This window comes from Nicotiana attenuata, chromosome 9 (assembly GCF_001879085.1).
Source record: "Nicotiana attenuata strain UT chromosome 9, NIATTr2, whole genome shotgun sequence".
NCBI classification, from domain to species: Eukaryota; Viridiplantae; Streptophyta; class Magnoliopsida; order Solanales; family Solanaceae; genus Nicotiana; species Nicotiana attenuata.
The window spans coordinates 3,244,336-3,262,254 of record NC_031997.1 but is presented as its reverse complement, the minus strand read 5'-3'; the positions used below and the strand labels follow the sequence as shown (position 1 = coordinate 3,262,254).

At 38.6% G+C, this 17,919-nt stretch overlaps 2 protein-coding genes across 2 annotated transcripts; both read right to left on the bottom strand.

Moving 5' to 3' along the window:
• LOC109232483 (uncharacterized mitochondrial protein AtMg00810-like) lies at positions 1,929-2,309 on the bottom strand. Its single transcript, XM_019398255.1, has one exon. It carries the CDS (start codon positions 2,307-2,309, stop codon positions 1,929-1,931), a length of 381 nt encoding a protein of 126 aa, XP_019253800.1.
• Positions 2,517-3,002, bottom strand: LOC109232482 (uncharacterized mitochondrial protein AtMg00820-like). Its single transcript, XM_019398254.1, has one exon. The coding sequence runs from the start codon at positions 3,000-3,002 to the stop codon at positions 2,517-2,519; it is 486 nt and encodes a 161-aa protein (XP_019253799.1).

The following is a 17,919-nucleotide window of genomic DNA, read 5'->3' as shown; positions in this document are numbered from 1 at the left end:
GGAGTTAGAGCAAGACCTAGGGTTTTAATAAAAGTTAGATTTAACCATGAAATTGGCCATGGAATAAATTGGAAATTATATATTGTTGATCCTTAGGATGTAGAGAACAACCTCCTTCAAAAAATCTCGAAATCCGGACACGTGGGCCCGGGGTTGGATTTTAGGAAACTTGTGTTAAGGGTTGGGAAACTTCTTAAATAGCTAGAATTCGGTCTTGTGAGTCTATATTAACTAGTTCTTACTTCGTTTAACTAGTTTGTGATCGTTCAGCTCCGAATTTAGGGCTTGGACTCGTTCTTTGAATTGGAAGTGCACTTTGGAGCGAGGTGAGTCTCCTTTCTAACCTTGTAAGAGGGAATTGTCCCCATAGGTATAAAAATTGAGTAATTTGTTATTAAATGCGGGGGCTACGTACGCACTAGGTGACGAGAGTCCGTGCGGTAGCTACTATTATGTTAATTGTCCGGGTAGTTTAGGGCCCGTATCATGCTATATCGTAATTATTTCCATATTTTCTTGCTAATGTGATCACTTAGGATATGCTAGAGACTTGAAAAGAGATAAGCGAATGTATACCTTTATTGGACACTTGTATGAATTATCTCGGAAATAAATGCGCATTCATGTGTTTCCTTGAATTAAATTGATATTTGTGGATCGGGCCGATCTCCTCGGTAGAAATAGATGCATCTATGGTTCGCGACATTCGACCCTCTGGCAGTGCACAATTATTTTTCTGTTGGATCGGGCCGTCGACCTCGGCATAACGTGCGCATGACATTTATATGTGTGAAATCTCACCCATGGCTTATTCTGTAAAATATTTGAAATGTGTACGGTTAACTGCCAAATTGTTAGGGACATGACTTATTATCTCTTGTTGCATACTATTGATTAATTGTGATTATCATGCCTAGCAGAACCCCTTATTATATTATTTGACCCTAGTAAGTGTCAAGTCGACCTCTCGTCTCTACTTCTTCGAGATTAGACGGGATACTTACTGGGTATATATTGTTTGTGTACTCATACTACGCTTCTGTACTTAATTGTACAGGGTCTGAGGCAGGTACATCTGACTATCAGTTTGGTGCGCGCCCCTTATTCATAGTCCGAGACTTCCACGGTGAGCTGCTCCTTTCCTGTGGTGTTCGGTAGCTTGATGGAGTCTTTTCCTTACTTTTGCTGTCTATTCTATGTCGGACAGTAGGATAGTTTATTATTTTGTACATTCTACTAGTTGCCCATTACTTGTGACATCGGGTCTTGGCACACACATTAGTAGACGGTATCTTTTTTTTTGGGGTTGTATAATTTTATGACTTTAATAATCATTTTGATACATTATTGATCGCTTCTGGTCTTAACTTAAATTTTAGAATCTATCATATTTATTTTTGGTAAAAGAAAAATGAGAACTTAATTGTATTTTCCGCGTTGACTGGCCTGGCAATGGAGTCGGGCACCATCATGACCTGTTGTGGAAAATGGGTCGTGACAGCCTTGCTGTCAGTGTGGATGTTCACAGGAAGAGCAACTGACACTCCAATATCTTTAAACAATCCAAGTATCCAAACTAACTCTGCCACAGTCGATGCAATGCTTCTGTATTCTGATTCTGCAGAAATCCTAGAGATAGTGCTCTGCTTCTTAGACTTCCAGGACACTAGTGAGTCACCATACATAATGAAGAAGCCAGTTACTGATTTTCTAGTGAGAGGACAAGCTGCCCAGTCAGCATTACAATAGGCTGTGATTATGTTCTTCTTCTTAGTAGACAACAGTATGCCTTGTCCAGGCTTATTTTTCACATATCTGACTACCCTTTGTGCAGCCTCCATATGATATCTTTTGGGTTGCTACATAAATTGACTTAGTGTCTGTAAACTGAAGGCTATGTCTAGTCTTGTGATAGTCAGATAGAGTAGTTATCCTAGTAATCTTTGATACTTGCTAGGATCTAGTAACAACTCATCATCTGTTGTGTTGTGCATACTTGTATGTTCATCATAGTCCTTGGTGGTTAGCTTAGTGTTGGCTTCAATAGGTGTAACAGCTGGTTTTGCAGCTCCCAGCCCAAGTTCAGAGATTAGTTCCAGGGTGTGCTTCCTTTGGTGCATTAGAATGCCTTGCTGTGACCTAGCAAACTCAATGCCAAGGAAGTATTTCAGTTCACCTAGGTCTTTCATTTTGAAAGCTTGCTGCAGTTTGACCTTGACTTCTTCTAATAGCATCAGATCAGGTCCAGTGAGGAGTATGTCATCTACATACACCAGGATAACTATAGTGTGTTTGCCTGTCCCTTTCATGAACAGTGAGTGGTCATGTTGACTCTACATGAACCCAAACTTCAATAGTGCTTCAGAAAGTTTGGCATTCCACTGTCTTGGTGCCTGTTTAAGTCCATATAAGGATTTCAGAAGTCTGCATGCTGGTCTGCTCTCCCCCAGACTCTGAAATCCTTGTGGTAGAGTCATATAGATCTCATCATGTAGATCCCCCTGCAGAAAAGCATTTTACACATCCATTTGATGGATATGCCAATGTTCAGAAGCAGCAACAGCTAGAATTGTCCTAACAGTAACCATTTTGACTACAGGACTGAAAGTTTCCTGGTAGCCAATGCCCTTCTGTTGGATATAACCCTTAGCCACAAGCCTAGCTTTGAACCTCTCCACCTCCCCTGTGGCTTTGTAATTCACTTTGTACATCCATTTACAGACAATGGATACTTTGTCATCAGGCAAAGGCACCACATCCCAAGTATGGTTAGATTCTAAAGCAGTAATTTCAGCTTGCATTGCATCAACCCACCTGGGATCCTTGACTGCTTTTTCAAATGTAGTAGGTTCTACTATTGAAGAAAATGCAGCTAGATAGCATTGATACTTGGGGGAAACACCATCATAGGAGATGTAGTTGGTCATGGAATAAGGAACAGATTTGTGACTTGGACTTGTCACAAGATCCTTCAACCAAATAGGAGCCTGCTTGGTCCTCATAGATCTTCTCAGGACAATAGTGTGTTGATCAGTAGAAGGCAATAAGGTTGACACTCCTTCAGAGGCACTGGAGGGCTGCTCTAGTGCCTTCTATCTTGAGTCATCACTTGCAGGGCTTAGGTTAGTAGAGGCAGACAAAAAAGGTGTCTTTCCTGAACTGTGAGGCTCATGTGAAGTTGATATATAATATGCACCATAAGTAGGAGGATCAGATGATAAAAACACATGTGGGAGATGAAGATTGAGACTCCTTAAAGGGAAAGATATCCTCCCTGAAGGAGACATCGCTATTGATGAAGAAACAGTTAGTAGCAAGATCCAGTAACACATAACCCTTTTGAGTATCAGAAAAACCCATAAGAACAGTAGGTTTAGCCCTGGGAAGAAGCGTATCTCTTGAACTTGCTTGGCATAACATAAGCATCCAAGAACTCTCAGATGCTCCAATGTAGGTTCTTGTCCATATAGCAGCTCAAAGGGAGACAGGCCATTGAGAACAGAAGTTGGCATTCTATTGATAATATAAACAGGTGCAATAACACAGGACCCCAATATCTAATAGGAATATGTGCTTGAAATCTCAAAGCTCTAGTTACCTCCAGAATATGCCTGTGTTTTCTCTCAGCAACTCCATTTTGCTGAGGGGTATATGCACAAGTCTTCTGGTGAATAATACCATATTTTTGAAATAGATCATGACAGACAGAATTGACAAACTCAAATCCATTATCGAATCTGACTGCCTTTATAGTTTTGTTGAATTGAGTTTGAACAAAGACAACAAACTGAGTAAGAACTACACAAACATCAGACTTTAGTTTCAAGAGAAATAACCAAGTCATTCTGGTGAAGTCATCAACAACTGTTAGAAAGTATCTATGACCATCAAATGTTGCATGTTTGTAGGGACCCCAAACATCCACATAGATTAGATCAAAAGCAGCAGTACTTTTAATAAAACTATTAGGAAAGGGCAGTCTGGTTTGCTTAGCACATGGACATACAGTGCATTTATTTATGATATCAGTAATATTTGCTAGTTTGGCAGGAAACAACTTCTTAAAAACTATGCTAGACACATGTCCTAATATTTTGTGCCACAAACTAACATCAATTGTAGAGTTTCTCCTGTGTGACTTTATTCCAGCTGCAGCCAATGAGATTGCAGTGAACTTCTTGGAACCATGATTCTGCAGGAAATACAGTCCATCTCTCTCCTTTAACAATCTCCCTCACTCTGCCACTGAAGAGATCCTGAAATACACAGAAATCAAGATAAAATAAAGCAAAACATCTTAGGTCTCTTGTCACTTTGGAAACTGACAACAAGTTGCATTTGAACTGAGGCACATAGAAAACTTCTTTAATGACATTGTTGTCTGAAATATGACTATCTCTAATGTGTGTGACTTGAGTGACATCTCCATTAGGTAGTAGAACTTTTCTGGGATTAGTGGGAGCAATTAGGGAGGTTTTGGTTAATAAATTGATATCTGAAACCATATGGTTTGTGGCTCCTGTGTCAATGATCCATTCATGTGGGCTGGATGATGCCAAAAGAGCAATTGTAGTACCTGCTGCATTTGCCTGAGAAGTAGATGATGAAATGCCATTGTGATTGCTGTTCAAGATCTGCATGATTTGCTCATATTGTTCTTTGGTGAATGGAAAACCACCTCCTTGAGCTGGCTTGGCATTTGCAACACCTTGAACCTATGAAGCAGCAGGGCTAGTCTGAACCTGAGAGCTAGAGTTCCCTTGTACCTGGTAGTTTTCAGCACCCTGACACATAGCATGATGATGACTATAGTTTACAGGCAGTGACTACAATGGCATATGTTGAGAGGCACTTTCAGCATATAAAGGCATGGAGTAACCAGGTTCTACCATTACATTGTGTGCACTGGCTCCCCCTTTCTTCTTGAAGTTATAATAAGAGGGATAGCCTATTATTTTATAACAATTCTCCTTACTATGAAAATCACACTGAACATTATAGTTCTTTCTAAACTTTGGGTTAGAGTTGGACTTAGCACTATAGAGTGTTGTTGAGTCATAGGTATTATAATTCACAATAGGAGGAGGACCTAAGCAACTACAGCCTGTTGACTCTCATCACTCATAAGCATTGCATAAGCTTGATTTACTGTTGGTAAAGGCTTCATCATAAGAATTTGAATACGAGCTTGTGAGTAGAAGTCATTTAGGCCCATTAAAAACTGATATACCTTTTGTTTTCGTAGATGCACAATAAACTCCTTTGTTTTGGCACAATCACACCCAGGGGTAGGTATTATAGACTCTGATTCATCCCAAAGGTCTTTAAGTTTTGAGTAATAAACAGAGATAGAGGAGGTAACTTGACACAAAGTGGTTGTTTCCTTGTGTAAATTGTAGCAGCGAGTATCGTTTACCTTATCAAATCTCTCCTGCAGATCCAGCCACACTGTTTGTGCACTAGTGGCATAAGCTATACCACTAATTAGTGAAGGAGCAACTGAGTTCATCAACCACGATAGTACGATGGCATTACACCTTTCCCACTGGTACCAATACTTGTCGCGAAATCTCTCCTTTGGCCACCTGCCATCAACAATTCCCAGCTTATTGCGACCTAGTAGAGCAATTCGCATAGATCGATACCATAAGGAGTAGTTATATGTTCCAGTTAACTGAAATGAAATCAAGGAAATGCCGCTTGTATCACCAAGAGCAAGGTACATGGGATGAGTAACCGCTACTGTAACACCTTCCTCAAACTCATCATCCGATGAAACATGCGATGTATTATCAGCAGTGATAGTTGCGTTTTCATCATCAACTGCCATTGTTGAGTTATTTGAAGCTTTTGATCCGAGAAATTGAGATCACAATTAACTAAAAACAAAGAATAACAGCTGAATTTAGAGCAGAGAAGAGGATTAGGATCGATTTTGAGCTTCGATTTAGAGCTCAAAGCTCTGATACCATGCTGAAGTTTATGGATTGAGTGCAGTAAGAAACCCTAGCTGAGAAGGAGAAGAGAGACGAAGAGAAGAAATGAAAGAAATGAATGAAACAGTAAATATTTTTCATTCTCCTCTTCTGATCTGTACACTAGCCCTTATATACAATGAGCTAATATAACTTCTAACTAACCAATCACTTACATCATTAACTTCTAACAAACTTAACTAATCCGCCCATGTATGAATAGACTAAACTACCTTTCATGCTTAAGTCACTCCTCTTTCCTCAACAGTATCCTGGATTATAATTATATGAACCTTGGAAAACATTAATTTAAATATGAAATAATTACAGGGTATTATAGGTGGGGCACTTCCTCAATTAATCTTAGCCTATATTCTTTTCCTTTTTAAATCTAATTTAGTCTATTTTGTATATCATTTGAAATGTCTTTTCACTATTAATAAGGTTTTAAGAAGATTTGTGTTAGAAACTGATATGAGAGTGATATTCATATTTTGTCATCAAGATTTAAACAATTATTGGGTGAATTAAAGTGAAAATTTAAAACTTTATTGTTGAGGTTTTTAAAAGTTTGAAAACGCATAAATGAATTTTTTGATTTGTTGAAATTTTTGACAAATTGATGATTGGAGTTTGTCGTGGATATCATTTTGAAGTTGGGGTTAGAATTTGAAGCTATTCTTTCAAAATTTGAGCTATTTGGTGATGCTTTTCGTGATTTGAAGTTCGTAGGAGGTGAAATCCAATTTTTGTATACAATATTACCAACATTATAATAGGTGTATAATATTGGAGGATGGGTATCAGTAGGTAATATTAGATCAATTCTAAAAAAAATGTACATTAAATACCTAATTTGACGGAGAGAGCATGGGTTCACGTGCCCCATACATTGGGCTATAGATCCGCCCCTGAAAAGTATAGGAAAGTCTGCTCTAGTACTTAATGCAGGGGGCGGGGGCAGGGGCGGGGGCAGGGGATTGGGGTTGGGGTTAGATGTGAGGGTAAGTGGAGTTTTTGAAAAATGTTTTCCTAACTTTAATTTTTCTAGGGAAGTCATTTTCCTCCAATTTCAGAAAAATGTGATATCTAGGAAAATATTTTCCTGACTGTTTTGTGCAACCAAACAGTGGAAAACGGGAAAATATTTTTCGCCATACCAAAAAAACCCTATTTTTCTATTCCTTGAAGGAATGACAATATATTTACCATAATTGATTTACCTTTTACAAAAAGAAATGTAATTCTTCCATTTTTGACTAGTTCTTTTTCTTGGAGGAAAAGATTTTTGACTCTATAAATGAGTATCATTCCTTCCCATTTATTAGCATCCACAATGTAGTTCCTAAGGGATTCGAGAGTCTTATTTAGGGGGGAGAATTTGTGAGACGAGTGTAATGTTTTCACTTGTATGTTCCTCTTTGTGAGGTTGTTCTTTCGATATGTTGTACTCTCTTTTATATAGTAGATTGCTTATCTCTATATGTGAACGTAAGTTAATTGACCAAACCATGTTAAATGTTTGTGTATTTTTTGGTATATTTCTCTTTTCTTATCCAATTTATCGTCGTTCAAGATTTGCTTTATTAGCTTCCGCATGGCACTAGATTATTTCGATCCTAACATGGAGCCTTACTTTCTCAGTTCAGAACCCTAATATTAATTGTAATTTCTATTACGATGATTCCAACGCTAGTATATCCTATGATAATACCCTTCTTTGGAATGCTAATGAGTTTAAGTAAATTCAATTAAAATGGAAAAGCTAAAACGTCAATTTAACCCATGAGCGGAGCTAAAGGCAGAATCTTGGTCGAGAAATTATACTCCCTATATTTCACTTTATATGGCACTTTTTGCTAATTTATAATTAATTTAACTAATCTTTAAAATTAAATATGATTAGTTCAGTTTAATATTTTAAAATTACAACTAAAATATTCAAAAATTATACGAGAAGTACTATAAGTTATAATTTTATTCTGATAAACAAATATATGTTAAAATATTGTTCAAAGACACAATTTGAATGTCGAGAAGGGATAGAGTAGTCTGTCATGTTGCAATGTTTCTAGGTACAAGATCAAATGTCTAAGATTTCTGCACATAAAGAGAGAATAATAAGAAGAAAAAGGTAAAAAATTAATAAATGAGACCCAAACGTCACGTAGTAGAATAAACAATGTCTCTCATCTTTTTGGATGTTTTGAAGAGGGCGAGTCCAAGTTTCAATAGAGTCGTCAGCCGTCCCTGATTAACTATCAACAATTATTTATAGATCATTGCCTGATGAATTTGTTGCTCAACCAGCATTATTCACATTTAGTTGAATGACACATTCATTATATTTAATATTCTTGTAATTGTTGTCTTATCTTAATTGAACTATAAATTTGATTGAAAACGTCAGGTGTGGACGGGTGGCTCAAGGGACAAGCTAGTAAAGTGATGTTCTAAACGTTAATACCACACAAGAGGGGGGTGAATTGTGTGGTACCCAATTTTCGATCTAGAAGAACCAGGTTCTTCTAAGTGATCTAACTACTACTGTTTGCGGAATTAAAAGTACATAAAATAAAGAACATAGAGATTTTTACGTGGAAAACACCTGGCTCAAAAGGTGAAAAAACCACGACCTACTACTCAGTAGGATTTTTCCAAACTTCCACTAAAATCACTGAGCCAAAATAGCATTTACAAAAACTCTTTGTAAACCTAAAGATTAACTCTAATCCCGTTGTAGCAACCAGCCTCTAACTGCTGCGACAACTTCAAGTTAACTCTAACTTGAATACTCAAAATACCTATTACAATTGCTTCTAGATAAAGCTGAAAGGTACAATATACAACACCTACTACAATTGAACTAGAATAAGAAAAAACACAATAGAACTGGTTCTTCTATTTTGTTCAAGTAGCTTCAGGAGTGCACACTTAAATCTCACATAAATTGCTTGCAAAATCGCCTTGCTCTTTTGCTCTCAATTTAGTTTTACTTCTACATATGTGCAACACCTGTAAAAGAGAACAATCACTGTTATTTAATGAGTTAGTAATTAGAGTTTGATTGAGACTCAATTGCTGATCTCCCATCGAAATTGAGTCCTTGAACAACACAAACTCCAACCCTATCTTTTATCCGGATTGTATTCTCTTCTCATAAGGAGACTTTCTCTCTTATCCCATATGCAACCTTTTCGATCAGTTCAGGAGATATTGCTGCTTGATCAATGGGACTTATCTCCTTCACGTGCATCTCACATGTATAGGTTGACAAACACTGTGCTTCACATGATGGACCTGATCCATGACTGAGTTCATTTGTCATTCTTCAAAATTTCACCTGTTCTTGGGCCAACAAATTCCCCCTTTTTGATGATGACAAACTCTGTGCTTTTTACTGATCAAAGAACCTGTAAGAACTCAGCTTAACCAACAACACTTAACTTAGAAATTTTACTTATCATCAAGGACCAGGTTAATTAGGTTAAATATCACTTAATTCAGAATAACGAGTAAAAAACAATATCTCTTCCCCCTTTTGGCATCATCAAAAAGTTGCATACACAGTGTGAATCCCAGATTTTAATAAGTACTCATGGCCACTGGGGCAACTGCAAGTGAAATCATTGTGCTATTATCAATAATCAACAAACATATTTAAACTATCCAGATCAAAATCATCAGTGAACAAGAGAAAACAACAGTTGTCATTGATAGAGATATGCTTCCACAAACAGAACACAAAAAGAAAGAAAAACTTTCAAAACATGAGCGAAAAAACAGAAACATCCCTAATCTGGGTCACTGGGGGTACTAGACTGGTTCAGAAGACAAGTGCTAGGAGACCTAAGGCTTGGAAGAACTAGAGGGTTGAGATTGGAGAAGGTTCAGCATATTCTGAAGCATTCCATCACTCTTCTCCTTTTCTTTGGCTAGCTCAGTTCTAAGGCCATCTCTCTCAGTTTCCAATTCAGCCACACCCTAGCAATTTCATCATCCTTAGTGCCACATTCCTGAACCAAAGCCCTAACCTTGCTGTTGATGGGTGTCCTTAGAGATGAACCAGGTTCAACTGGGATGGCATTGACTGGATAGTCACAAGCCAGCAGGGTCTTAACACCAAAATGTTCCTTGCTTGATGCCATTTCCCATTTCTTCAAAGGCATATTCAGCCTGTCCAGAACTGTAGTTAGTATGAACCCATATGGAGTGGCATGAGCCTTGGAGCCATTGATGACCCTGTCTAGCAATTTGACAATGAAAGCAGGCCAGTTGATTTGCATTTCTCTCACCAGGCACTCCATAAGAACCAGGTCCATGTAATTTGCAGTGTGCCTTCTCTCCTGTCTGGGCAATAGGCACTTGTTGACAAATTCAAACAAGACCTTGTGCTCAGGCCTCATTTCATTTTTTTGCACAAATCTGGCTTCAGGCACATCTCTAGAGTCACAGAACCTTCTAGTGATTTCAAGAGCAGTAGGTAGAGCATCCAGGCATGGCCACCTTTGCCTTGTATAGTCATCATTCCCTTCAGTAGGTATGTCCAGGATCTCACCCAGTTTGAGTGCATCAAACTTCACTTTGACTCCTTTCACCAGGCTGGTGACTACTCCATCCTTCACAGCAGCATTGGCCATAAATTCAATCAGTTCATTCCTTGCCAGCCTCCCATCCATTTTAAGGACCATGTCCTTCCAACTTTGTGCAGCTAAAGCATCCACCATTCTCCTCATCCCTGGTTCTTCCGGGTCCTTCAACAGTCTACCTTTCAAGATTTTTCTTCTGCTAAAAATGGCAAGCTTGTCCGGTTCCTTTTTAGATTCCTCTTCTTCTTCTCAACTCCATTCATCATCTTCTTCAGTAATTTTCACCTGCTTGCCTTTCACTGCAGATCTTGTCCTCTTGGCTAATAATGGTTCATCAGACACAAGTACAGAGGAAGACTTCTTGGAAGAAGTCTTGGACTTTTTAGGTTTTGGTGTAGGAACCTCCACTGTTGTTCCCCTTTGTTGATGGACCAGTTCTATCTCCTCTTCTTCTGCAACCTCAGAGGATTCAGCAACCTTTCTCTTTCCCTTCTCCATTTTCTTTTTCTTGCTTTCTTCCAGAGCTTTTTGTAGGTCAGCTTCACTTTGTCTTACCCTGCTTCTTGTAGCTCTTCCCTTAGGCACTGAAGGGGCAGTAGATTTTGGGGATGAAGGTTTTCTTTTCTTGGTTGGTTTGGGTACATTTTGGGCCTTTTGTGAGGTAGCTTTGCGTTTCTTTGGGTCATAACTTGCCCCAACCTTTTTTAGAAGATCAGCCAGGGTTTCCTCAGCAGATGAACCAGGTTCATCTCTTTGTTTGCTTAGATGAACCAACCCTTTAGCTGCTTTCCAAGAGCCACTTCCCCTTGACTTTATGCCACTCTCTTCTGCACCCCCACATATAGCAAGAACAACTCCTTCCCTTTTCCCCTCTCTTAACCACTTGCTGCCTCTCTCTCTTTTCCTTTCTTTTTACCTCCACTCCTACTCGATTCAGCCAATATTACATATCTAACAGGTCCAACTAGAACAAACCTATTTTCTATGTTTTCAACCACAGAAGGACTTACCTCAGGGGCTTCTTGAATTTTCTCAGTGTCAGAAGACCCATGTCCTTCACCTTCACTGGCAGATATAAAGGATTCAGAGTCAGAACTGGAGTCAGACTCTTGAGCTGGGCTTTCTTTCATCTGGATAGCTTTCAATCTCTCATTTAAAACTTTCATCAGAGCTCCAGATGCTACAGTTTTTCTAGCCAACATTTTCTGCCTTCGAAGCCTAGGTTTTTGGGATTCACTAGGAGGAGTAGATGAGGATGAATTTGAGGGTGATGGTAGTGGAGGAGTGCCAGGATGATCTTGTGGGTTAGACATGGTTGATTGTTTCTTGAGAGAATTTGGGAATTTCTGGAGAAGAGAAGCGATTAAAACTGGAGAAATATTTTTGACGGTTTTAGAACAGTGAAGAAGATTAGATATGTGGTGTGTATTTAAAGACAATTTGACATTAATGCAGTAACGACAGCTTTTCAGGGGTCAATTAGAAGTCTAATCAAGGTGTAATTCCAGGCTTTTAATGATTATTTTGGCTTCCCTGGATATTAGGCAAAAATCACGATTTTTAGAGTTCTAAATGAACGAAACTGGTTCAATGCCTCAACGGATAGAATTTTCTAGGAATTTGGCAAGTATAGGACTTCTGCTCATGATTGAATTGTTAATCTTTCTAATTATGCAATGTATTAAAAACATACCTGAACTTTCATATGAACTCATACTGATGAACCAGGTTCTTCATATAGAACTCTCTTGAACTTGCCCAAATGCCATAATAGAAAAAACTTTGTAAGAGATCAGTAGTCATATGTACACATGTCACAGGAGTATACTAATTAAAGTATGAAATTGAGTAAGAATTAATCTAGATATTTACACAAAGTTAGAACTCCTAACCAATTTTTTTAATTTTTTTTTCATTGTGCATTCTGAACTGGACCTATTAGGTGATCTTAATCATCCCTAATTCTAACATGTTCCTCTCAAAGTTTTCTCTACTCAGTGCTTTAGTGAAAATGTCGGAAATTTGCTTATCAGTAGCACAGAATTCTATGGAGATCGGTCCTTTCTCATAGTTATCTCTTAAGAAGTGGTGTCTAACATATATGTGCTTAGTCCTCTTATGATGAACAGGGTTCTTTGTCATACTTATAGCACTAGTGTTATCACAGAATATTGGAATACAACCAAATTCAATACCAAAATCTACCAGTTGCTGTTTGATCCATAGCAATTGAGCACAACAAGAGGCAGCAGCAACATACTCAGCTTCAGCAGTAGATAAGGCCACTGAGTTTTGCTTTTTGGTAGCCCATGACACAAGACATGAACCAAGGAAGTTTGCCATACCTGAGGTGCTCTTCCTATCCACTAGAAAACCTGCATAATCGGCATCAACATATCCTACTAGATTAAAATTGCTACCTTTGGGATACCAAAGACACAGATCAGTGGTGCCTTTCAAGTATCTTCGTATCCTTTTGACAGCAGTCAAGTGAGATTCTTTAGGATTATCCTGAAAGCGAGCACAAAGCCCTACACTGAAAACAATGTCAGGTCTGCTAGCAGTAAGATACAAAAGTGAGCTAATCATACCCCTATACAACTTTTGATCAACAGATGAACTAGGTTCATCAACATCTAATTTAGTAGCAGTTGCAATAGGTGTGTCTATTTCTTTAGATTCTTCCATTTTAAACTTTTTGATTAGCTCCTTTGCATACTTTTGCTGATGGATCATGGTTCCATTTGGACTTTGTTTGATCTGCAAGCCAAAGAAGAGATTAAGCTCACCCATCATGCTCATTTCAAACTCACTCCTCATTAATTTTGCAAAGTCCTTACTTAGCTTATCAGTAGTGGACCCAAAGATTATGTCATCGACATATATTTGTACAACAAGGAGATCCTTACCTTTTTCCTTTAAGAATAAGGTACTATCAATTTTACCTCTCTTGTAACCATGCTCCAGCAGAAATTTTGACAATCGTTCATACCATGCTCTTGGGGACTGCTTGAGTCCATAGAGAGACTTGTCTAACTTATACACATGCTCAGGACATTCCTTACTCTCAAACCCTGGAGGTTGTTTCACAAACACTTCTTCTTTCAGGTAGCCATTTAGGAAGGCACTTTTGAGATCCATCTGATGAAGAGTGAATTCCATATGTGCTGCAAAGGCTATGAGAAGTCTGATTGCCTCTAGTCTTGCAACTGGAGCAAAAGTCTCATCATAATATATGCCCTCCTCCTGGCTGTAACCTTGAACCACCAGTCTTGCCTTGTTTCTTGTAACAGTTCCATATTCATCAAGTTTGTTCCTAAAGACCCATTTTGTACCAATAACTGATCTATCTTTGGGCCTTGGAACTAGATGCCAAACTTGACTTCTCTCAAATTGATTGAGTTCATCTTGCATTGCATTGACCCAATCTGCATCCTGCAAAGCCTCAACAACATTTTTAGGTTCAATAAGAGATAAAAATGCATCAAAAGCACACAGATTCTTTAATTGTGATCTAGTTTTGACTCCAGATGTTGGATCAGTGATAATGTTCTCAATGGGATGAGAACTTTGATACTTGTGAGGTTTCACAACCAACTGGTTTCTACTAGATGTTTCTCCCATGTTCTGTTGCTGAGGAATAGGGTCATGAACAGGTTCCTTTAAGGAATTTATTTCAATTTCTCTTTGTTTTGTTCCCTCTGTCAGGTTGCTTTGGATGGAAGAACCTGTTCCATCACCTGTTCCTTCTATTGGTGCCACTTTGACTTGTGCTGAGGCTTCAGTCAAGTCCTTTACCAATCCAATGGCTTCATCTTCATGTTCTTGTCTCTCAGAAAGAATGTTAGTTTCATCAAATACTACATGTACACTTTCTTCTACACACAAAGTTCTTTTATTAAACACTTTATATGCTTTGCTATGTGAAGAATATCCCAAGAATACTCCCTCATCACTTCTGGGATCAAACTTACCTAGGGAGTCTTTTCCATTATTGTGCACATAGCACTTACAACCAAATGCCCTAAGATGGGATATATTTGGTTTTCTCCCTTTAAGTAACTCATAGGGAGTCTTCTCTACAAGAGGTCTAGTCATGCATCTATTGATTATGTAACATGCAGTGTTTACAGCCTCTGCCTAGAAGCTGTGAGGCAGTTTACTAGAAAGAAGCATGGTCCTAGCCATGTCTTCAAGAGTCCTGTTCTTTCTTTCAACTGCTTCATTTTGTTGAGGAGTTCTAGGGGCAGAGAAATTATGATCTATACCATTTTCATCATAGAATCAGTAAACTTGGCATTTTCAAATTCAGTTCCATGATCAGACCTAATGGATGCAAGTTGATTTCCTAATTGTTTTTGAGCTTTTCTAACAAATGCAGTAATCATGTCAAATGCTTCATCTTTGGATGTTAGAAATAGTACCCATGTAAATCTAGAATAATCATCAACAAGTATAATTACATATTTCTTTCCACCTCTGCTCATGGTTCTCATTGGACCACAGAGATCCATATGGACCAGTTCCAACGACTTGGTTGTGCTTACCATTTTCTTGCTTTTGAAGGATGATCTTACCTGCTTCCCCCTTGCACATGCCTCACAAACTTTGTCTTCCTTGAACTTGATGTTGGGTAACCCTATCACCAAGTCCTTAGAGACTAATTTGTTTAGCTGATTCAGACTAGCATGACCAAGTCTTTTGTGCCACAGGAGGGGATCATTATCCAACACACTTAGGCAGGTGAGTTCATTTTCTGAAAGAGTAGACAAATCTACAATGTAAATATTGTTAACTCTTTTTCCCTGCAAAACAATCTTGTCAGTGGTAAGGTTAATCACAAAGCATTTGGTTGAGGTGAATGCTACAAGATTACCTCTGTCACATAGTTGTGACACACTGATCAGGCTGTATAGCCATCTATTAAGTAGTCATTATCAATGGAGTGTGAGTATGTCTTACGTACCTTTCCAATCCCAATAATCTCACCTTTATTCCCATTACCAAAGGAGACATTACCTCCCTTTAAGTCCTCAAGTAAAAGGAACTGGTTCTTCCAGTCATATGTTTTGAGCAGCCACTATCCATGTACCATATTTGGCTACTTACCCTCACTTGGACCAGCAAAAAGAAATCAAGGGTTAGTCTTAGGAATCCAAACTGGTTTGGGTCCCTTTCTATAGGCAAAGGGGTAAATCAAATTCCTTTTAGCCTACCCAGGCAGCCTATTTTTCTTCTGAACAAAAGATTTGTTCTTTTGACTGGCCTTTTCTTTTGCATTACATTTGTTTTTGTAATGGCCAGTCTTCCCACAGTGTGTGCAGATTTTGTTCTCAGGAAGTGTGAGGTACTTGCTTTTAGGATCCCACTTAGGTGCTTGAGTCCCATAGCCAAGTCCTCTTTTGTTGCTACAGTGATGTTCTTGTAGCCAGGAAAGTGCATCAGAAGCCTTGTTCCATTTGCAAGTTTTGTCTAGTTCATGTTTTACCTACCTTAGATCTTCTTTTAAGACTTTATCTGCTCATCTTTCCTGTACAACTCATCCTTCATTTTTCCTAAGTTTTCTTCTAGGGTGAGTTGAGTGTGATCAGCTCTCTTTTTACTTGTTCCTAGTTTCAATTTTATGTTCTCAGACCTAAGTTCTAGGACACTGGTGTCAAGTTCAAGAACCTGGTTTATCAACTCAGCATTTTTACTATCACTCTCACTAGCCCTAGATTCTAGATTTTTGCACTTGGCTTTTCGGATTACACATTCCCTAGACAGATCTTCCTTCTTATTGTTAATTATCTCAGACTCATCAATGAAGTCTAGCAATAGTTTAGACAACCCTTCTTTAGACAGGAATTTAATCTTGTCTTTGAGATGAAGGACACTTACCTCTTGTTCATCATCAGATTCTCCGATGGCCATAAGTGTTTGTTCATATCCAGCTTCATCTTCTGAGTCCTCATCTGATGTTTCTCCCCAAGCAGCAACCATAGCCTTTGTTGATCCTTTGTTCCTTTTGGGTTGAACCTGTTCCTTCTTCCTGTTTCTTCGTTCAGCCATTTCCTTCTTCCATTCAATTTCCCATTGAGGACAGTTCTTGATTATGTGATCAGTCTTACCACATTTGTAGCAACCATCGTTGATCTGTTTCTCAGGAACCCTTGGTTTGTTGAAGGTTGTACCTCTTGAAGAACCCTTTCCTCTCATCAGGTACTTTTTGAAATGTCTGGTGATCGTGGCCATTTCATCATCCTCCAGATCTGAACCTTCAGCTATTCTGAGAGCCAAACTTCTTTCCTTCTTGGGTGCATCCATTTTCATGGTTTGCCTTCTCAGATCATAGGCAGCGAGGTTTCCAATCAGTTCATCCAGCTTGAGGGTAGCAATGTTCTTTGATTCCTGAATAGCAATAATTTTTCTTTCCCAAGTCACTGGTAAGACTCTTGTCAAGATTTTCTCAACCTTGTCTTCTTCAAGGATAATTCTCCCAAGAGATTTAAGTTCATTTGTTAGTGTTGTGAACCTTGTGTACATCTCCTGGATAGGTTCTCCTTCCTTCATACTAAAATTCTCATATTAAGAATAAAGTAGTGTTCCTCTTGATCTTTTTACTTGAGGAGTTCCTTCATGAGCCACTTGTAAAGTGTGCCATATTTCCTTTGCAGTTGTACAGCTTTGAATTCTGCTGTACTCGTCTGGACCCAATCCACACACAAGCCATTTCATGGCCTTGGCATTCTTCTCCCCTTTCTTCAAATCTTCAGCAGTGCAGTCAGCTCTTGTCTTTGGCGCATTCACTCCTTCAGCATTCTTCTTTGTAGTTGCTAGAGGATCATCAGTGACTATGTCCCAGAGTTCATAGTCTTCTCCTATGATATGATCTCTCATCCTGTTCTTCCACCAAGAATAGTAATGACCATTAAATAGTGGTAGCCTAGTAGTGGATTGCCCTTCCCAGTTTCCAGGTGTGCACTCATTTTGATCCTTTCCTAAGGTGTTAGCCTCTTCAAGGATAACCCGCTCTGATACCAATTGATGTTTTAAGCGTCAATACCACACAAGAGGGGGGGTGATTTGTGTGGTACCTAATTTTCCTTAAGTTGTTTATGGAAGGACCTGGTCCTTCTAGGTGTTCCAACTACTACTATTTGCGGAATAATAAATACAAAAAATAAAGAACACAGAGATTTTTACGTGGAAAACACCTGGCTCAAAAGGTGAAAAAACCACGACCTACTACTTAGTAGGATTTTCCCAAACTTCCACTAAAATCACTGAGCCAAAACAGCATTTACAAAACTCTTTGTAAACCTAAGGATTAACTCTAATCACGTTGTAGCACACAGCCTCAATTGTTGCGACAA

Excerpts from the sequence above, each read along its gene's own strand:
- LOC109232483 (XM_019398255.1), bottom strand. The coding sequence starts at position 2,309 with ATGAAAGGGACAGGCAAACACACTATAGTTATCCTGGTGTATGTAGAT.
- LOC109232482 (XM_019398254.1), bottom strand. The coding sequence starts at position 3,002 with ATGAGGACCAAGCAGGCTCCTATTTGGTTGAAGGATCTTGTGACAAGT.